Genomic DNA, 21,939 nt, shown 5'->3' with positions numbered 1-21,939 from the left:
TAGGGACCAACGTGTGTAAGTCGCCAGGAAGGAAAACCCATCAGCTATCACTCAGAGATGCATCTCGACCGTTTTTCTTTCCAGGCAGTGTTGCATTTCAAACACATTGGGAAGCAAAGTTAAAGATGCTCTAACAAGGCCCTTGGCAACTCCATACACTCCTTTATGAAGAGAGGACAGCCCTGTCCCCAGCGCACCACACACCTCCAGCCAGACACACAAGAAATGCAGATCAGGTAAGGTATTCTTATCACAAGAGATCAAGAAGGCTGTTCCTGCCCCCATGGGAGTAAAGTACGCTCTAAGGTGCTTTTGATGGAAAAGGCCATGTAAAAATCTTACAACTGAATCTGCTGCTGCCCAAATCCTGAGGTTTCCCTCCATCCTTCAGATTGTATCCCCAGGATCAGTCCAAATAACTTACGGTTATTTACCTTTGTACAAAGATGACTACAAGTACATCTATTCAAACTAATTTAGTAAGTCAGACCAGTATTCTTGTGCAAAACTTTTTATTAAAAAGAGAAAGGGTCCTCTGCAACAAAAGGTAGGTACAACACTAATCATAAAATTTAACTTTTCAAAGATTGCAACAGACCAGATGTGAAATTTTGATTGTGACAAAGACTGTCTCAAATTTAGAAAGTCTTATTCTCACACCTGAAAACACAGCCAACACATCTGCCCATTATGACCTCTTAACTATAAAAAACACTTTCTTGTTGAGTTACCGGCACATTATCAAGATCAAGTTTTAACGTGCAGCATCCATGATGAAGCTGTAAATAATCCAAAATAATGTTATTAAAATGCTAAGATTCTTACAGAACCTCTCACATTTCACGGCTTTAACAGTTTTCCTTTCCAATTCTTATGAGCTAACATTAAAAGTTATGTCCCCTAAATAGGTAAAAAACTCAGATTAAAAATCCACATCTCTCTCAGGTGACATAAAAAGAATTTCAAAGAACCCCATAGTCTGGCCTTAGAATTAATACTTGAAAAATACCTTTACTGGGGAAAAAAAAACTTGGGGTTTTCCCTTTTCTTCAATTTGTATGCACATGTGTATTATGGACATCAGTTTACAGCAGGTATCTTGCCCTAGTGACTACCTTCCTGCTTACCAAAACCCAACAGGCATTAGGGAAGAAATGAGAGCAAGCTTATGCATAGGCTTGCTCAGTTACCCATCCTGGAGTATCAATAACAAGTGACAGCTGTCAATCTGGGGTACCTTACATTTCTTCTGCAGTACCAGGAACAAGCTGTAGGCCTCTCCCCCACACACTGATAAGAGACTAATGAGTATCATTAAGAATGAACCTGACATTTCCCAGTAGTTCAAGGTGATCAGTACTTCAAAAGGATACTGGAGTTGTTTCATGCAAAAAGTTGTCTGTTCACGTAAATAGCCTCTGCATCAGTACCATATACTAAGCATGGTCCTAAAACATCTAAACTATTCACAGACAAAGTCTGATTTGGAATTAAGTTGGTGATTTCCATGCGGTCTTTGGTAGGATCATTGCTTAGCCAGGCACTTACTACAGACTGGTTAATGGTATTGTGGGAAAAATAGGTAGTACTTCTTCCTCCTGAAAGAAGGAGAGGGAAAGAGGGAAATAAGTTCCAGCGTAGCTTATATATTCTCTGAATTTGGAGAAACATAGTGTATATGGGACAGACATAATGGGAATACCATTTTACATTTAAGTCAGTTTTCAGATTAGTTAACAGATGTTGTCTCTTTGGTAAAGGAAAGAAAAAAAGTAGCTTAAAAAAAAAAATCAAGTACTTTAAGTGATTACAGAAACCTGCTAGCAGCTCTGTCCTCAGTTAAGACAAATAGGTCACTACAGCTATGAACTCATCTCGCTGAACAGTGTAAGTATCTATAAGTTTTTCCAGCCAGAGACTAAAGCAAGGACAGACCTAAGAACAAAAGTCTGTTTATACAGTGTCTTGCATCAGCTTTGCTTTAATAACACTTATTCCCCACTGTCCCTTCTCCCTGCTTACTCTGCAGCAAGTGATATACTTGGATTTGACTTCGAATTTTTTCTACATAACATTTTACATTCAAACTGAAGTCTCACAGTTTGAGAACTATCATTCAGCATAAAATTAACAAGTGGCTAAAGTGGTGCTAAAGGGTTTATATTTAATATACCTGAAAACATGCAGAGTGCAACCTGAATCAGTTATCCTATTGTTTCCCTATATAGAACTGAGCTTTGAATGGCAACTTTGAGGCCAAAGGCAGCAGATGACATCTGAAAGTTTTCCCCACTGTTTACAGTCTGAAGTGGCAAACAATTAAGCAGTCTTTGTGACTAGAATGTGAAAATAAGTGTTTATATTAAGTCAGTATCATATCTTTAATTAAAATCCTGCCATGATACAAAGGAATCCAGTTTCATTCACTGAATTCACTGAAAGTTCCAATTATGACATTGAATAGTAAATTCATCATCCCACTATCCTATTAATGTATCAATTATTTTGGTATTATAACATTTTGTGTATCTCCCTCAGAGACTCAGATAGTAATGTGTTATTTAGGCTGCCTTCATGTCTTTTCTATATACAGATGATTTTTAAGTGAACACGATCCATCTTTGAAATACTAGATGTGCCCTTCACACATTGGACAGAGTACAGCAGATTAAAAAACCATGAAAAAACCAGACCACAACAAACTCACACAACTGTTAGCCTTATAAGTAGTTTTCCTGAAGTGCCTATCAGGGCTTTCTTTCTAAGAAAATAAACCAGCTTTTAATTTTCTGTATTGGGATTGGGTTCTTAATTGGGTCATGTGAGAACATTGACTTTAATTATGTTGCCAACTGACAAATTCAGTGCAGAAGGACTTCAAACATCCTTACCTTGATGAAGAAAAGATGGTTTTTCAGATATGTCTGTGGAAGTATCCCAGTGCCAAAGAGATCCATCTTCAGAACATGTAAATAAGTGATCAGGGTTGGATGGATGGAAGTGAACTTCCCACACTGCAAGTATCAAACCAACAAAAACACTTCAGAACAAGTATAAAGTACTTCGCTCAGTGCACTTCGGCTAGTATGATATGGACAAGAACCCAGGCCCCCACCAAAACCTTCCATCCTCTCCCGGGGTGGGGGGGAGCAGGGGGGAAGAAAAAAAGAAGAGAGACACTCTTTTTGTTGCGTTTTCAGTACTGTGAAAATTGTTAAAGATTAAAATCTTATCTGAATTCAGGCATTCTGAATACTTTCCCATGCCATCTTCCCTACTATTAAGTTTAAATCTGCACACAGTGTGCATTCCTTCCCAGTACACACATTATTATTTTGTGTCTAAATATCTTTTCCACGCTTGTGGTATTTAAGTCAGTAAAACTTAACATCTCAAGAAATATTTTTACTCCTTAAATATAATTGCAGCATCAAGTCAAGAAATTTTTAGCACAAAATGAATTGCTATCTTGTTAATATAAAGTTACCAGGCAAGTGAGCTGGTTTAAGCATTGTGGAGGCACCCAATGGATCTGTACTATCTTCAGTTTCCCCTCCTTCCTCACATTTTCAAGTTTGTTAGTAACTGCATTCTTGCTTTACTATACCTGCATACACAGCATCAATTTCTATGACTATTAATATACCTACCTTTCTAAAAACACAGCCATTCTGACTAAATGCATCTAATGACTCATTAAAGAACTGCTTACTAATTCTAGTTTTAGTTTAGATAGAATTGGCTTTTACATAAGAACAGTCTCATATACAGAGAAGGAACAAACTGAAGCCAACTGGATGAAGACACATTAAGTAGCAACTATGTGATTGGTTTCTATCACAGCTACAACACCTAATTTTTTACAGAAATTAGAAACCTTTCTAAAATGCCACCTTCTTCTCCCCCCTCCATTTCAGATACTTACTTTCTGCTTCATGAGCGTTTAGCAGGGACACTGGCATAGTACCCTGTCTGATGTCCCATACACTCAGCATCCCATCCTGGCCCCCTGTGGCCACAATATGCTGCTGATTGGGATGCCTGTCCACACAGTGCAGTGGAACTCTGTCACCTGTCCTGCAAAGGAGAAGGAAAAAAAAAAAACCTAGCAAAACAAACATGAATTCTTTATTCAGCTTCTATTTTCTCCTTCTTAATCCCTAGGAGAGTTGACGAACAAGGTAACGGTATCGACAGCAGCTTCAATTCCTGCAGCATCTGCTGACTGCAGGCTGAAGCCTCATGACACCTACTGGAAATTAGAGGTGTGGCAATAACATGAAGCTACAATTGGATGAGCATCAGCTTCTGTGCCCTGTGGTGTACAGGCATCTACATGGTATCTGACAGCTTTACAGGAGGGAGAAAACCTTGCATACAGATAATACTCTGAGTATACCTACAATAATAATAAGGTTACTCTGAAATTCATGTTGCAATTACAGTTTCAACATTAAGAGTAACAAAGGGAGACTGGGCACTAACAAAACCAGGTACCTCAACCACAGCCTATTAACAGCAATGGGAATTATTCCACAGACAACAACAGGATTTGAATCTAGCTAAGTTTGTTTTCTCACAATACCATATAAGGCAAAAAATTATCATTCAAATGCATTTCAAATGCCAGAAACTTTATACTAGGCCTGTGGAGAAAACCAGATGTAAAGTATATTTAATTAGGGAAAGAGAAAGTTTTGGGTTGAGGGTTGTTTTGGTTTTGGGGTGTGGGGTTTTTTTTTTTCTTAAAAAAGAGCAAGTATACAGGTGTAATAGTCCTTCAAGAGTTAAATCATAAAACAGACCACCTAAATACGATGCTCAGCCACAACAGTAATTCATCCATTAAGCAGAGTCTGCTTTTGATTATTTAAATACCAAAGCAGTTAAAAACGTTCTAAAAAATATTCAATCATTTATCATCCCATTGTCAAGAAGGTATCAGGGAAGATTTAAATCAGATTATATAAAGTAGCACGTGCTTTTCAGTAAATACATTAAAAAAATGAAGGTCTTACAAAGAAAATATTTGAGATGGCTCATTTCTTTGCTGTCTGAAGTCCCATATTTTTAACTGTCCAATTGAATTTACTGTCAAGATCTCAGTTGTGCGAAGGAAAGTCACTGCATGGAGCGTACTGCTGTCTGCATTGTCTGCAAGAGAGATGAGGAGAGCATTCACATAAACCTACAGAATGCTACTGTCTATTTAACTACAACAAAATAACACTTTTTAGAAAACAGAACTGCTTAAACATGGTTACAACCTCTCTGCATTTTCAGGGGTAGAGACAGACTAGTGTCATGTGAAATTTTAAGTGTTGCAAGGGTTCCCTGTGAAAAAGGAGCCCTTGCTTCCTATATCAAACACTACAGAGACAAATCCGTAAGAAGCTGTATTTAATTAGCTTTGGTGCTTGCAGAACTAATTGTTGATCCATAAGATTTCTTTCTATAGTTCCTAAGAAGAGGAATCAATTTAGCCAGGTCCACAGTTTTCCAAAGAGTTTTCTTTACATGCTCTGCATCTACTGACACGAGGCAAACTATGAAGCTTTTCATAATGCAGTTGTTCTTTTGAACACAAGAAACAGTAACTCTGACTGAGAACATTAAGCAGTTGTATACAGAAGCACTTAATTCACCAACTTTCTTTAGACCTTTTCCAAGAACTGTCAATGTGATATCCATCCCTGTCCCTAAAGCCAAACCAGAATTATGCTTTGCTTGTTAATCTTAATAACTAAATGGCAAAGCTCTTTTTTTCAGGTCCTTTTCTCCAGTGCTTCTTTTGGTCAGAATAATTTACAGTGCCAAACAGTTCACAGCATTGAGATGAAACTTTTGAGGCTTTAGGAGAGAGTAACATAGATGCCATATTCTTATATTTTGATTCTGTTTATATATATAAACTTTTCATCTTGATTATGACAGGCTAACATTGTTAAGTCTACTTTCACCTCAAGTGTTTTAAAATTCTTTGTGTAAGTCCATACTGAAAATACAGGCGAACTTTTTCCTGCATAAGATGCAAACCTTTTATGATATTGAGGCAGACAAGTTACACTGATGCCTGATTACAGATATTTGAATGAGTTTTCTTATCTGCCTACTATTTAAATGAAAGCCAAGGGAAAGAAAAAAAAAACCACAAACACCAAAACACCTTTATAAAGAGATGTTAGATTACTGAACAGTGAAGTTCTAAGTGATTTAAAATTTTGTGACAGAATAACAGTAAGTGATTTAGCAATAATACATCTTCTGGCTCTAAAAGATTTTTACATCATCTCTAACTTTGGAGATTTTTTCCTAACATGATTGACTATTAACATATCAATTTTGTATTATACTCTTAAATCCATTAAACAATTAAAAAAAAAATCAAGGTACTCCTTTACAAATATTTCACGAAGTACAAGAGTTCTATCTGCACATTAAAACATGTTGAGGGTTCAGCTCAGCGCCTGGGAAATGTCAAGGTATCATTGAATTGGGAACCAGTACAAAGGATTGCTGACACTTATAGAACTCCATGCTGAAGAACTTGAAAGCATCTTCCAAGATGTCCTCTCCCCCTCTCCAACTTTTACTGTAAAACAATCTCTAGTCAATGAGTTTGTGCTAGTCCCTTCCACATAAGTCCAGTTAAGCTTCACTCACCAGGTCATAGGTGTGATTGACTTATTTATGGACCATTCCTATTTTAACATTTCCCTTCCCATTTCCAAAAGGACATTTCTCAATTAATTCACGTGTAATTTCTTCAATGTTTATGCACCAGCAAATCTCAATGCAAAGTCTTACTGCAGCGTAACACTGGCTGATGCTACCACTACAAAGCAAATATTTTTACATAGTACTATCAAGTGAACACTAAGAAAGCTAAGAACTTGCATCCTGCACATTATTAAATCTGTACGTAAGTATCTGAGCAGTTGCCCAGAGAAAAACACAGATTTTTTTTGTGGACATCTGCTTCCTGTGAGTCAGCAAAACATTCTACTCTATTAAACTTGTACCAGAACACTCTGTATTATATCTGTATATAAGTAAAAATTTAAAAATAAAACAATCCTTTTAAACTAGTTAATGCTCTTGCACCTGAAAGGTGAAGTTACTGTGTTTTGTGGGCATGTGCTAATAAAATCTGCCTCATGCCCTGCTACCCTTTTTTTTTTTATTTTAGAGCACAGAAAGGTCTCCTGCAGAAATTCTCAAGGAGCTTCGCTAAAAGACTGTATGCAATTAATAGGATTTATCTTGTGTGTGTATATACAGCCATGCACACATAAGTACCCCCTCTAGAAATCCCAGAGCACTTCCTTCCTTAATTGGCTTATCAAGTGTAAATTCCTTCATCCATTAGAGACAAGATTTTGCTTGAGGAGAAACACAGGTGCTGTGTCAAACTGAAGTTTCGGGGAGAAAGCCCCAGTTTAATAATGCCACTATCAAACATGGTGTTACTGTCCTTTAAATTATTTCTGCTTTTAAGTTTCATTTCCAATAGATGCTACAAACTTGTATTCTAATTCCATGAGACTAGCATGATAGAAGAGTTGAGAATAACCAAGTTTTGACACCTTTCACAAACATTTTATTCTATCACATGATCGATTACTCTAGGAAATACGGAGCTTTTTCACTAAGGGAGAAATGATCACTGTCAGCCATGATATCTGGCAGAAGAACAGAGTACAAACAGTGGTTTCTGGTTCTTGGTGTTCCTTTAGACACAGAGAAATAGATGTTTTCAAATATGCACACAATGAGGTTTAATCTTAATACAAATAGCAAATTGAAATGACCATTTCACTGACCTCCAGTTATGAAGAACTTGGGACACAATACTTCTTGAAATCTAACTGTATTTCATGTATACTGGTATAGCATTTAACAATTCCAGATGAAACAGAAGCCTACAGAGAATGTTCGGCTTGAAACTTCTCCATCAGTTAAAACATGATGCAATATGTTTTACTGCAAATATCTGAATGAATATAGAAATACATCTGAAATACACTTCAGGTATCTGAAGTCTGGAGGAATATAGGGATAATCTGGAGCAAACACATTCAACTTGGAATATTTAACTCCATTCTCAGCTGGCTTCCTTTTATTGTTATTGTTTGAGAAGCTAAAAACCAAACAAACCACTCCAAACTAAACTAATTTGAACAGTTATTTGACATACCTATAGTTCTTACTGCATCCTTTTGGTCAGCTCTGAAGAGATTTATTCTACCATCTTCTCCAACAGTGACAATTTCTGGATTGTTGCAGATGACTCCGGTACATGCTGCTCCACCACAAGATGTGTCTTGATCCACATGATAATGTGCTTTCTCCCACCGCTGGTTGACAGATAAAGTCTAAGTAGTAACCAGACATGAAATTCTGCTGGTAAGTAATGATCCTGATAGACCAAAGCTTCCAGAATACTCACAAAACCAGAAACAAGGTCCAGGAAAGCCACACTACCTCAACAGGAATGAGAATCTCCTATACAAATAAGAATCAGAGATCTAATTTTTCCTCAAGTCTTGAGCACACGACCCTTCAATTAAGTATTGATTATTTCTTCTCTGAACCACCTTTTCAACATGAGCTAGAAATCAGAAAGAACACAATCTATTTATGAACTGTGAAATGCCTTTCGCTAGACTTATCCCTTCAATCTTTCCCCAGGCCAAGGGAAAAGAGCTGAGGCCTTTACAAAATATAAAGTCAGATTTAGATTTTGATTACAAGGAATTTAGTTTATTTTAGGTAGTGCATCAAACTATTAACAGATACTAGTCTTTATTGTGTCATTGTGAATATATAAAAAAAGTCATTATGCATTTATTTTCAGTGATTTATAATCAAAGCAAAAGACTAGAGTTTACATATCTTCCCTCGCATGACACTTGTGAGAAGAAATTCAACATGAGTCATTTAGTTCAAGAATGCAAAAACTCTAATAAGGCAGGTACAAGTCCATTACTACCCACTCCCCCAAAACAATCTAAATTCTTAAAGTATGTTTTCAGTAAATGGACTATTTGGTTACAGATATATACTAATGGATACCCCAGTCTATCTGGGTCTGGAACCTAATTTATATAGTACGTGTGCAAAATGCTTTTTTCTTTCCTTGTATGTATAAAGCCAAAGCTTTTTCTAACAGACTTCAAAAAATTGATTTTGGTGTGCAGATGTTTCTTGGTCTAGTAGTTTTGAGAAATCTTATGCTAAGTTCAAAGTGACCTGTGTTACACAGGATAGCAGCTTAAAGCCAGTGCAAGTTACTTACCTGGTTATTTTGATGATGACGGAATACAGTTACAGTTCCTGTTGATGAGGCAACCACGATTCTCTCTTGATCCAAAAACTAAAGAGAGATAATAAGCATGCTATTAGTTCACGTCAGTACCAAGATGATAATTTTGATTTTAGAGTAACCTAAATTATTGGTAGGTATAGTAAAAAAAAAAAAAAACCAACCCAAACCCACAAATTAATACTGGTTGGTTTTGCCCTTCACAGAATCACAGAATCATATAGATTGGAAAAGACCTTTAAGATCATCAAGTCCAACTGTAAACCTAACACTACCGAGACCACCACTAAACCATGTCCCTAAGCACCTCATTCAAACGTCTTTTAAATACTTCCAGGGATGGCGACTCAACCACTTCCCTGGGCAGCCTCTTCCAATGCTTGATAACCCTTTCAGTGAAGTAAAATTTCCTAATTTCCCTTCTTCTTCATAAGATTTTTTTTGTCAATCTCAGCATTTTGACAGCTCACTATCACTTAATTTCTCTTAAGTGACAAGCCCTTGAAAAATATGGATCTATTCACACAGCTATTTTACCTGCATGTCCATAACATCACCATTGTGCCTGATGTCACACAGCAGCTGAGGTTCCCCTTGATATTCACCGTTGAGGCCCACATTTCCAACATCTCCCACAGACCAAATGGAGATCCTGTTATCCTGTACGGAAATGACACCACCAGTTTTACTCGAAAGTGCTTTTGAAAGCGTCTGACAATAAGCCTGCCGAGATGTCACGGCCTTCTCGCTACAGCCGGGGAAAGCAATAGGCTGCAGGCCGCGCACGGCTCCGGAGAAAGCCGCCGCAGGCAGGAGGGAAGCGCTCGCCCAGCGGCATAACCCTGCCGAGCAGCCGGGCGGCCCCCCGGCTTCCTTAGGGACGAGAGCAGGGCACAGCCAAGCGAACGGCGGGACTGCCGGGACGGGCAGCGCTCACGCCCACGCGAAGCGGCGAGCCTTAGGGGGCTGAGGGGGCAGAGGGCGCCGCCGCCGGTCCCGCGCCCCGGCGGGAAGGACGCGCCGCGCCTCCGGGCCCGCCCGCCCGCTACCTCGTTGTCCCAGGAGCCGGTGGCGAAGAGGTCGGGGGGCTGGAGCGCGGCGGCGGGCAGGGGCCGCCAGCGCGTCTTGCTGATCTTCTGCGACACGAACTTGGCGCACACCTCCTCCATGGCCGCCCTCGCCGCGCGCCGGCTCCCGCCGCTGCCGCCTGCCCCGCGGCGCGCCTGCTGATTGGCTGCAGCGCGACGGCGAGCGCGGAGGGACAGGCTTGGGGCGCGGCGGCGAGCGTGAGCGCGCTCGGGCGGGCTGCGACCGGAGCTGGCCATGGCGGGGAGCGGGGCGGCGGCCTGCCCGGCCCCGCCGTATGTAGCAGCCGCAGGGCGTCAGCTGCCGGGGTTTACCGAGACGGACAGACCGGGGCGGGCCACGCCCCATCAGCCCCGGCCGTTGGCTAACCGGCAGCCGAGAGAAGCGGGCGTGGGGGCTGCGTCCCCCTCCCGAGGTAAGGCAGGGGCCGGGGGGGCGGCCGCAGCGGGGGGTGCCCGGCCCTGCCCTGCCGTGCTGCTGCAAGCTCGGGCCTCGCCCACACTGACAGCAAGCCGCTAAACCGGCGCGTATCGCCCAGGCGTTATTTGCAGAATCAGGTCCAGGAGAGGACGAAATAAAGAAGTGAATTTGCCAGTGTACTTACCTGTCTGCTCAGCTGGGCCATCTTCCCCCCAGAACGTTACGTGTTTGTATCATCTTTGCAAGATCACCAACTTTTACTGTCTCAAAATCAATGCCTTTTACAGCAACTAATCATCTCTGGTCTAGATTTGCTTTTAAATATCTGCGAGTGATACTCTCCTCCCTCTGTCAGGTTCCTACCTCTACGTAAGTACAACAATAATTTTTTTGTCCCAAATAGCACGGTAAACCAAGCAAGAGCACATATGGACTTCCTTTATCATATTTCACTTGAGCCCTAAACAACTGTGCAATAAAAAGTTCAGAGGTTAGTTGTAAAACGAGCTAACGGCTGACATAGCTACGTTGTCATTTCAGAGGATGGGACTATCTGTCCAGTCACTGCAGCACAGCAAGGGACTTTCTCGCAAGCACCTTCCTACTTTTCAACCTGATTTTCTGCTGCATTTCTTTTGAAGCTGCCACTGCCAGCTCTCTGAGGTTCTGTCAGGTGGACTTACCAGCATTAGCAGCAGTGCCTTGGTCAAACTTTCACCTGTGTTATTGCAGTTTGCCTGCCAAAGCCATCTGTCAGATTTTTCCTATACAGCATCCTTGAGTTCCTCATCAAGTCTGCTGTGCCGTTTTATAATCCTTCACATGTGATACCAAATCAGTGATATTTTATATGCTTTATGCATCATTTGAACTTCAATTGTGAGGAACATTTTTTTTTTTTTCATAATTATGTACAGGAGAATCCAACACTGAACATATTCAAAAAGCTGGATGCTACTGTGGTCTGCCATACTGCAAGCCTTAAAACAGCTTTGTTGCATGCCGCAGTAGCATTGTTATTGTATAGTAGCCAATACCTCTGGTGCCCTGTATTAAGCTGCTAACAGCAATCCTGCAAGTCACGGTCAACTCCAAGGGTATTTTCAGCTAATGCTCATAACACTTGTGAGAAAGGTCAATAGGCAGCCTCAGAATACAGCTACAGACCAGACAGCTAAAAGTGGAAGAGATAACACTTAGGGATTATTGAAATGTTTTTTTAGGCAAATATTTTTGTTGGTTACTTTGTGATTTCTGTGTGTATTTTTTCTCTTGTGCTCTTGGGCGGTTTCTTCCTTTGCTCAGGATTGTGTGTTCAAAAGCATTTGGGAAGTATTAAGGGGAGTTAGGTTGGACACAGAGGCTTATTTTCATTAAGAGGGAAAGAAGAATCACAGTTTTTCTTCTCTGTCTTACACTTTTTTTAAGAAAATGTTGGCAGCATGTTATGTGATGGAGGTGAGAGCTGTGATAGATTTAGGGCTGCTCTGTAAACCTTTAAATATATTCTCTGTTTGATCACTATGAAAGATGTGTACTGTGTTAGTATGTTGTTTCAGTGTAATAGCAGATTTAAATAAACAAATAAAAGGAGGAAACAAACACCGGGAGAAAATATGCCTCATCAAGTATTTCTGAGGTTGTCAAAAAGGACATGAAGTCTACACAAAGCTGACTCGGGGCATTGGGCCCAAACACATGAGCTGAGACAACAAGGAGCATCTATGGATTATCCTTAAATGTGGCTAAAGCTAGGAGTGTGACTGAAAGGGAAGAAAACTGAAAGCATGCCTCTCTGCCAGAGGTTAGGGGGCCCCAGAATGAAGGCACTTACTAGATCAGTGGATGTACTAGGACAGGATAAAGCTAATTCTGAGCCCTATTTGCTTATAATCTGCTTTCCTCCAATTATCATTCAACAATATTTTAAGGAAGTTATTTGGAGACACCGTATTTACTGCTGGTCATAACTCCTGGAGTTGTGCCCAGTTCCATCTCTTGAACAAGCACAGTCGCTATGCAGGGTACTGCAGAGCAGATTTAAGAGCAGAGTGCCAGGGCCCTGGGTGCATTCATAAGCCTTACTTGCCCTCACCTGGGGCTCCCACCTGGGCTGGGGCACCCGCTCCTGGCCTGAGCTGTGTTGTAGGAGAGCCTGTGCCCAGCCATGTCCCTGACTGGGTGACTGGCTTCACTTGGGGCCTGACTTGTCCCTTTGCTTTTGCTTGAAGGCAAAACCATTACTGTCCCCAGCCCTGCTCTGCTTGCCTTGCTCGGACACCATGGGATGGCATCCTGCTGTGTGGCATTGTCATCCCTGGCTCCAGGCTCACCTTCTCTCACAGAGGGGTCTCAGTCCTGCTGCTCCCTAACACGGAGAGTCACTGATGTGCCTGGGTCCCTCTCACCTCCTCGTTGAATGGGAAAAGAGGGATGCCGAGTTCAAAATAATGTGAACTTCTGAAATGGAAATACAAAACGAAAGTACACACCAAACTGGCTTGAGATTACAGGAAAAGAAATGAGATGAAGGAGAGTGATTAAGTTAAAAACAGAATGGAGGCAGGGAGAGGAGTGACTGTAGGTGTAGAAGCCAATTAGTGTGGGGTTTGGGACATAACTGCGGAAATGTTCAGCAGGAACATTTCGCAAGGCAATTTCTGCTTGTGGTATGTATATGCAGAAGCAGATGGGATCAGACAGTGATGATCAACTTTTCATATGCTTTTTAAATTCAAAGAATTTAAAAAATCTAATGGGTTCATGAGGTGGGAGGGAAGGGATGAAACAGAAATAGTAGCATGGAGGGTTTTATATATAAATGTATGTAAGTACTGCTAAGGGATTGAGATGTGGGTACATGTGCGGAAAAGGAGAGAGGTCTGACATGTGCTTAAAATTAGTGGGATCTCCATGTCAGAACAATCAAGTGATGGCCCACTCTGGCTGCTGGCATTCCCGTGCCTCTTCCCTCATAGGGCTGCCCATGCACCAGCTCCCTGGAGAGTCTAGGGAGATGGCTGTACCTGTGGAAGATGGAGGTGCCTGCAACTGACAGTGGGCATCCAGGGACCAAGGTGCTCATGCTGATCTGGACAAGTGAGGGGGAAGAGGATACAGGAATGCTGAGTGCCAGAGCAGATGGAGAGGTTCCACATGAATGCTGATGGCCAGAAAACTTTTTTTTTTAATTTCTGCTTGTCTTTTGCTCTAGTGTAGAATGTCTATGTTCCTTTTAGTTTTATCTTAATGGATATGGTCTTAATAAGTTTAAAAAATGGATTCATGGCCTGGGGTTATAGAGCAGAAAGAGCTAGGGACGCTTACGTTTGTTTACTGCACAAATGGGTCCATCCTGCTGCTATTGGTGCATGGCAGTTTCTCAGGGCCCTTTGAGGCAACTTGGCTTGTCTTAAAGCTCTTGGAAACTTGCAGAGCCAAATGCTGTTTCCTTCACACATGCCTGGTATCCATCCAAGACACCCCAGATATCACTTAGGAAGGCTCACACTTATGTTCTTGTCATTCTCTGAATAGTCATGCCAAGAACGTAGCCAAGACATGGACAATAAGTACATTCAGTCCAAAACTGCAAGTTCCTAGGAGATAAAGGTGAGCCCTTTCTCTGTGCTCTGTGACAAGCTTAACCCTAATTCAAGCTGGTCCTGGTGAGCAGCGTCAGTTCGTATGTAGATGGTTTCTCTTGTGTTTCTGGTCCCCCAAGGGGCTAAGTATCCCCGGAATGCTTTTAAACATGGGCCAGCTAGTTTCTTGCCAACAACCTCTCTATGTGAAAGCAATGCAGTTTGCTTGCATCTGACAACAGAAAATGTCTTTTGCATTTAAAACAATGAAGTATTTTTGTGTGTGTATTTTTACAATGTCTGTCTGTTCTCTGTATTTGCTGCCCTTTGGGAATTCTTCTGACTCCATGACTTCTTTCCTTCTCTCCCAGCCCACTGGATATAACAGGGAGACCTTTTATATACTGGGGCAGGCTGGGAATCTCTCATGGACTGTAGAGCGGTTGCCAGATCATGCTTAGGAGAAGTTAGATGGAGAATACACAATGAAGCAGTGGATCTGTCTCCAGGATTAAAAGAACCAGACGGGAAAGGTCTGGGAAGTCTATGGATGGGACCTGGTGCATTGGGCAACTGCCAGATTTGCCCTGGATTGAGTGCTAGCCAGAAAAGCAGATTCTCACCTTCACCTCATTTTCTTCACCTGAACCAGCAATGATGGGATGGAGTATATGTGTTGTGTGGAACTGGAACAGGCTCATAGCTCCCAGGATGGGTTCTCGCACAGAAGACGATGTTATCTGTGTCTCCCATGGTGGTATGTTAGGCTGTGTGTGTCCTTGTATCAGGAATGCTTTTAAGAAACAATATAATATTTGAATTTATATCTGCTGGATGATACCTTGTTTTTGCTAACGTTTATACAACGTACTATCGATAGGGCCTATCTATTCATAGTTATGTATCACTATCCTCATGTTTCAAAAGAAAAGAACTGAAAACCGTCTGGTACCAAGTAGATGACGTACCTGCACTGTTGCGCCTGGTTAAGAGAGGAAGCGCTGCAAAATTGCAGTCCCGGGCGTGTGGCAGCTCGTTCACAGGGACCAGAAGGGGGCACAAATGCAAAAGTCACAGCACTGACAGTAGGTTCCCCGAAATTGTCTGCAATAGTGGAATTCGCTTTCCCTTAAAAACAATAGAAACACGTACAAATAACAGGTGGCAAACGAATATTGGTGGCAAAATTAATCGTTAAGGAGTTTAGGAGTACCCAGGAACACCACAAGACTGTAGGAAACTAATTCTAAGGTTTTCTGCATTATGCTACAGGCTGTGGGAGGAACCGGAGGTGCTACTTTTCCCTTAAGATTGCTACTTCATCGTGTGCCTGCGCTGGGCCAGAGTGAAGGCCACATCGGAAGTATCAGTTTGGCGTTTATTAAATTCGGAGTTACTGATTTCATGGCCTAGACACCTTTTAACAGGAATTTTACTTCGTAACTTTGTCCTACAACAGCATCGCACTGGTTAACAGACCGTTGGTACTCTGGCACCGTTGAGCCACACTGGCAGGTGCCAACTCTCGTAACCTTCCGTCCCTCCCCATTTTTTGCGTGGTTTCCCAGGTGTTCAGTCCCATCTTCCTTCCCCGGCAGCCTACCTCCGTTTCGCTCCCCCTGCAGCGACCGCCTCCTCGGGGGCAGCTCCCGCCGGCAGGCCCGCCGGCTCGCCCGCGCCAGCTGACCAATGGCAGCCTCCAACACGTAGGCCTGGCCCGCGCGGGCTGCCGCGGCCAATAGGCGCGCCCCATGCAAAACGCGGCGCTGCGGAACGGCGATAATTGGCTCCGTCGCAAGGGCGGCGGGGCCCGTGCTGGGCTGCTGCGGGGGGCTTGTGGCGCCGCCGTGACCGGGCCGGGCCGGGGCCACCGCCCCCCTTCTTCGGACGCGGCGTGTGCCGGCTCATTTCACGAGAGCGGCCAAAGCCGGGGGCGGGGGGAGTACCGACGCGCCGTTTCGCTAGCCCATTCATTAACGGAGCTCCTAAGCTCGCAAACCCGCGCCCGCAGCCCTGCGGCTTCTGGGGCGAGGGCAGGGCTGCGCGCTCGCCGCCAGCGCGGGATCCGCGGCCCCTGCAACCAAACCCGCGAGCCGGCAGCAGCGGCTGAGCCCGCGCGAGTGGCGTCGCCGGCCGCAGCTGTGGGGAGGGGCGGGCTCGGGCCCCGCCGGGCCCGGGCGGCTGGGCCCCGGAGGGCGCTACGGGCACCGGGGTGTGGGCCATCCGTGTGCTCCGCCAGCCCGGGCACGTCCCGCGGCCTCTCCACACCCCCAGCGCCGTGCGAGCGGCCACGACGCGCTGCGGCGGTGAGCGCGCCCGTGTGTTACCGGGGGCTCACGGTGGCAATGCCACCGCGGGGGGGGAAGGCCGGCCCCGCCGCGCGGGCTGCTGGAGCAGCGGAGGGGCGGCCCGCCCGCGCTCCCCTGCGCCCGCAGCCTCCGGAGATCGGCGGGGCGGGAGGGGACGGGCCCCTGACGGGCAGCTGCCGAGCAGCCCCCCCCCGCCCCGCGCGGGGATCTCCCCACGCGCCCCCCCGGGGGCGATGGGCGCGCATGCGCGGGGGCCAGCGCGGGCCGGCGGAGCGGCGGCGGTAGCGGCGGCGGCCGGAGAATGTCGGGCGCGCGGGGCGGTGGGCGCGTGGCCCCTCCCCCCGGCGGGCGCGCGGCAGCCGCAGCGGCGGCGGCGGGGGGGGGAGGAGGCGAGGAGGCGGCGCCTGTGTCGGCGCTGGAGGTTGTGTCCTTCCTGGGGAAGCTGCTGTGCGCAGTCGCGGCGCTGAAGGCGGCTCTGTACCTGCTCCGCAGAGTGTGTCTAGCGATGGCCTGGAAGTCGGGAGGCGCCAGCCACTCCGAGCTCATCCACAACCTCCGCAGTGAGTCCGGGGCGGGGGCGCGGGCGGGGCCCTCTCGCCTCAGCCGCGGGGTGACCCTTACCGGCCGCTCGGCCGCACGCACTTCGCATTCCCGCGGCGCCCGCCCAGCCGCCAACTGTCAAGGAGCAGCGCCGGCGGGGGGAGGAGGCGAAGGCGGCGCCCAGCCGGGGGGTGTGTGTCTGGGTGTCCGTCCGGGTCCCTCCTGGGAGGGCGCGGCGAGCGCCGCCGCCGTCCCGCAGCCGGGTGGAGGGCGGCGGCCGCTGGCGCAGGGCGGGCCCGGGCTGTTGTTGCGGGAGGAGATGCGGCGGGAGGGGCGGCGCCGATGGCGGTCCCGAAGGGGAAGCGCTCTGCGGCGGCTGTGGTTGTTGTCAGCCCGCCGCCTCCCCCCCTTCCCGGCCCCGTTCCCGCCGCCTCGTCCCCGCCTGCCCGTAACGCTCTTGTGCGAGCTGAGGCGGGGCCGCGGCGGCGGCGGCGGCGGCAGCAGCAGCGCTGGAGGGCCCGTGATCCTCCGCACGCACCGGGCTCGGCGTCCCTCCGGCTTCGCTCTGGCCGCCTCTGCCGGGTCCGCACGCCCGCCGCCGGGCGGTGGGGAGCGGCGTCTCGGGGCCCCTCGCAGGGCGGGCAGGGGTACGGTGGTGTCGGCGGGCGCGCAGCGACCGTCCTTCGGCCTTTCAGGCCCCGGCTAAAGGCAGTGGGAGCCGCCCGGGTTTGGGAAACGCGCCGAAGAGGCCGAGGTGGTTTTTGTTGGGGGAGAGGGGCGTGTGGCAGCAGTCCCCTCGTGAGGTCCGAAGTGCTCGCTTTTGGCCCCGGTCCCGAGTTGCTCCTTTCGAAGAGGTGGGCTGGGACCGCTGGGAGAGGAGAGGAGCTGCCGAGGTTACAGGCTCGTGTTGTCGCCAAGCTTTCCGGTGACTGCCCGGGACTTGGCGTTCCTTGTCCTTACCGAAGGTTTGTGCTGCGGGTGGAAGGTGCTGGGCGGGTGCTCTGCGCTGATGTACTTCGGTACAGGTCTGCAGGGTCATTTACATGGGATCCAGGCTGAGAGGACAGGGCAATAACACCTTCCCTATTCAGAGCTTCCATTTTTCATACTAGCCTCGGATTAATCTGTATTAGATACACTTGTAGCGTCTCTTCTTTACTCCTGGTCTTTCCCTTCCTCTCCTCGAGTCCGTGTCCTAGACGTGAAAGGTTGTAGATTTGGAGCCTGTTTTATGGCAGTTGTTTCCCTGTTTTAGTGATGCTGCAAGACCACAGACAGCTTCACCTGTTTGGCCTCCTCGTTATTTTGGAGACATAGGAGAATCATCCTTGTTGTTTTCTCCAGTCTGCTTACGTTAGATCCTCTGATCCTGTGGTCTTTTCCAGTATTTTCTTTTGCCGCTCTCTTGAGAACTCTTCCATCCAGTAGAGCAATATATGCTGAAGCGACTTTCAGTTTCAATGTAAAAACTGCCTGTTTAACAAATAGATAACTTCTCTAGTTACGAGAGTTGCAGTGCATTTTTTTGTTTTGTTTGCAACTGTAAGAGCTAGAAATACAGTTTTAGTGAAATTCTGTTCCCTTGCACAGCAGGGGAAAACTTTCTGACGTAAAAATCAATGTCAAGCTCCAAAATACATCCAAAAAGTGATTATTGCCAGAATTGTCTTGTCTCTGAGAACCTGAAGGCAAAACTGATTTTTCTGTTGAAGAAAACAATGACAGTATTTTTCAACACATGGAAACTGTTTAGGCCTTTGCAAATAATAATAATAATGAAAGAGCTAAACCCCATTATAGTTAGTACACGACAACAGTAGTATAGGAAGAGGAAAGTAAACCAGAAGTGTTTAATATTGTAATCTCAAAATATACAGTGATGGTAATTACCTGGAAAATTACAGTCTGTAATTCCTCCCCTCCCGTTTTACATATGTATGCCAAAATATTTTGAGGGGTGTTAAACAGTGGATTGGAAATAAAATGTTGTGAAGGCACAGAGGCTTTTGATCTCACAGCAAGATTGTGGTGTTGACCCCAGTGGGACTCCAGTGATGGCGTAGGGCTTTATCAGTGCAGAGCAGCTGGAGGATTAAGACCATAACTTTCAAATAAGAGTTCTCCAGGTAATATGATGCCGCCTTGCTAAAGTTGGGAACACGTTTAGAAGAAAGTACCATTTTATATGATATATAATTCTCCCAGATACGTTTTTAACAGACTTAAAAATCATTGGTGACAGAAAGACTAAAAATGTTCTAGAGAATTCCTTTTGAGTAGTAGATCCCTCAACATATTTAACTTTTTTTCTCTAAAACCAGATAAGTAGCATGGCATTTCTAGCATTTTTATGCTAGAAGTAAGAATGCAAGGGAGGTGAGATTAATTTGATGTTGTCTGAGTGTTTATCTTGTGTAACTTAGTAAATGAGTGTGTAATTTAGTGTGTAATTTGCATAACTTAAAATAAAGGAAATAATGCAGGTTGTAGTGACACAGTATGTTTTCTTCTGCAGCGAAGCCTGGTTGAGAGGTTCTTGCTCCTGCCCTTACGCCACAGGTCTTCTCTTCACTGTGCTTATAGAACTGCTTGTAAGGGAGGCTGTGTTGTAAGACTGGGTCACTTTCTCATTACTCCCCTTGCGAAACACCGAGGTTTAAACTTCTCAGCATCTGTAAGCTGTTGTACTATTGTGGTCGGAGAAGCAGTGAACTTTGTTAAGGGTATAAGTGGGCTGGGGAGAATGGGAGCTTCTTAAACTGATCTTGTTTCCAAATAAAAACGTCGATGGAAATCTCCTGTAGGCTACATATTCTTTTCCTTTAAAACAGCTATAAAGATTATTCTTTATTATAAGTTATTATTGACAGTTACTAACGCTTCTATATTGTGGCAATAAAGTCCTCTAATTTCATGAAACCATATTAACATATGCTCATTCTCATTTCACTGTTGCCTTAACTATAGAATTAACTTTTCTATAAGGTAATGATCATTGTGTTAGAGCAGTGGGAAGTGCCTTTGTGTATTTGCATGCAGATTTAGGCAAGTATTCTTTACAAGTCTTATCTTTGCTTTCATGTAGGCAAACTAATGAAGAGGGCCCTGGAACTGCCTATTTTTCAGTGCACGCTTAGAGACAAGTGGCTGAAGAATGTTGCATGACTCTTTGTTTTGTTGTTTTGATTTTTAGCTGCTTGTTGCATTGTAAACATGTTCTTGCACCATTAATTTGAGGCATCATAGGTGCACAATTTGTGACGTACAAAATAAACTCGCTTAAAATGTACTTTTTTCTTCACAACAAAAATGCTATCCTTGAGCGTGCTGTTTCTATGAGATGTTCAGCTGCTTTCTTTTCCAGTGATCTCAGAACTACTCATTTTTAAAAATGCCTTTTTTTCCAAATGTTTGATTCTTCCAGCATTAGAAAGAAGATTCTTCCAGCATATTTTAAAAAAATATTTTTCGCCTTTACAGAGTAATTATTTCAATCTTTGCTTCTTCCTAACTGAAAATAGCTGAACCTTCAAACTTGAGCAAACTTTCCCCCTAAAAATATTTAAATTAAGATCTTTTAGCAGACGACACTTCTAAGAAACTATCTTAGGTTACTCTAGGGTTAGAAATCATGCTAAACGTAGAAGTAATTGACTGTGTTTAAATACATAACGGTGACTAGAGTTTCTTTTTGTTATAACTTACTGTATAGGGATGCTGAGGAAGCAGGAAAAGACTGGGTAATTGGTGACTTATTTACTGTTATCTTGCTTGGTTGAAGATTTTTGGATTCTAAATCTGTATTTTTTTTTTCCCCCCTCTCTTTATCTTCAGTTATCCACTGTTCCCTCATCTCACTCTTGGGTCATTTTGATCTTCTGTCTTTCATACTTGGGCTCTTGCCAAGTCCTGTTAGTTTGCATGCCAACGTCTTAGAAATCAGCTTTTCTTTCCCACCTGCAGAACTCAAAAATTGGTCCCTGTCCAATTCACAGCCCATCAAAGTTAATTAAGTTTTCTTATCACACCTCTCTTTCTCTCCTCCAATCAATACCGTATGCTGCCATATGACAATTTTTCTTTGCTTATTTTTCTGATCATGTTGTGCCAAGGGTGTTACAAACACACATACATGCTTTTGAATCCACATTTCCAGGTGAAGGTGAAATAACTTGACTGTAGCTAAATGCTGCATAATGTTGTTAACCATCTGTGGGCTTGTTTCCTGCTACACTCTCTTTCTCTTCCTCATCTAATAAACTTGTATCACAAAAGTTAGCAACTGTAATTTGAGATACCACAAATTCCATAGAATTTCCTGCCTCACTTGAGATGAGAGTCCTAATTTTTCAGTGTGAATGGTGTTTCAAATCAGTATATATTCAAATATTGTCAGGCCTTGCGGGTTCTATTCTTAGACGTGCTACAGTTATTTCTCTGAGCATTTTATTATTTAGATGTTAAATAATTAAAAATGATATCTTGGCGAGTTTCATCATAGTGAAGGCTTACCTACAATGAATCTGCACCTTTGTTGCAGGTTTCTGATTGCTGAGGACAGATCTCTTTGGGAACTGCCATGAATGTGGAGGTATTGAATATGGCATTACTAAGCCTAAACTAGGTTCAGCAAGGACTAAACATTGGTTTTGTTTTGTTTTTTCCCCTGCCATGT

At 44.4% G+C, this 21,939-nt stretch overlaps 2 protein-coding genes across 3 annotated transcripts in view; one reads left to right on the top strand and one right to left on the bottom strand.

Annotated features, from left to right (window-relative positions):
* Positions 1-501: 501 nt before the first annotated feature.
* Positions 502-10,711, bottom strand: NUP43 (nucleoporin 43). The gene is made up of 8 exons (XM_075499010.1): positions 10,375-10,711; positions 9,863-9,985; positions 9,299-9,376; positions 8,198-8,375; positions 5,019-5,154; positions 3,926-4,077; positions 2,892-3,014; positions 502-1,598 (listed from the first exon to the last, which is right to left on the bottom strand). The coding sequence occupies exons 1-8, from the start codon at positions 10,648-10,650 to the stop codon at positions 1,384-1,386; spliced, it is 1,281 nt and encodes a 426-aa protein (XP_075355125.1). The 5' UTR covers positions 10,651-10,711; the 3' UTR covers positions 502-1,383.
* A 6,261-nt stretch (positions 10,712-16,972) lies between these two features.
* PCMT1 (protein-L-isoaspartate (D-aspartate) O-methyltransferase) overlaps positions 16,973-21,939 on the top strand; it is a 35,768-nt gene continuing 30,801 nt past the window's right edge. The window contains exon 1 of one of the 2 annotated variants that reach the window (XM_075499011.1): positions 16,973-17,284. In XM_075499011.1, the coding sequence (XP_075355126.1) occupies positions 17,026-17,284 (259 nt within the window). In that variant the 5' untranslated portion in view covers positions 16,973-17,025. The remainder of the gene's footprint in view (positions 17,285-21,939) is intronic. The other variant, XM_075499012.1, reaches the window with a different exon arrangement.

The sequence above is a fragment of the Mycteria americana genome, chromosome 3, assembly GCF_035582795.1.
Source record: "Mycteria americana isolate JAX WOST 10 ecotype Jacksonville Zoo and Gardens chromosome 3, USCA_MyAme_1.0, whole genome shotgun sequence".
Lineage (NCBI taxonomy): Eukaryota > Metazoa > Chordata > Aves > Ciconiiformes > Ciconiidae > Mycteria > Mycteria americana.
This window is presented reverse-complemented; position numbering and strand designations above follow the sequence as displayed.

Coding starts and splice junctions, on each gene's coding strand:
- NUP43 (XM_075499010.1), bottom strand. CDS start 10,650: ATGGCCAGCTCCGGTCGCAGCCCGCCCGAGCGCGCTCACGCTCGCCGC. Junction 9,986..10,374: donor CCGGCTCCTGGGACAACGAG/GTAGCGGGCGGG, acceptor ATTTCCGTACAG/GATAACAGGATCTCCATTTG. Junction 4,078..5,018: donor CCATCTCAAATATTTTCTTT/GTAAGACCTTCA, acceptor TCTCCTTTGCAG/GACAGGTGACAGAGTTCCAC.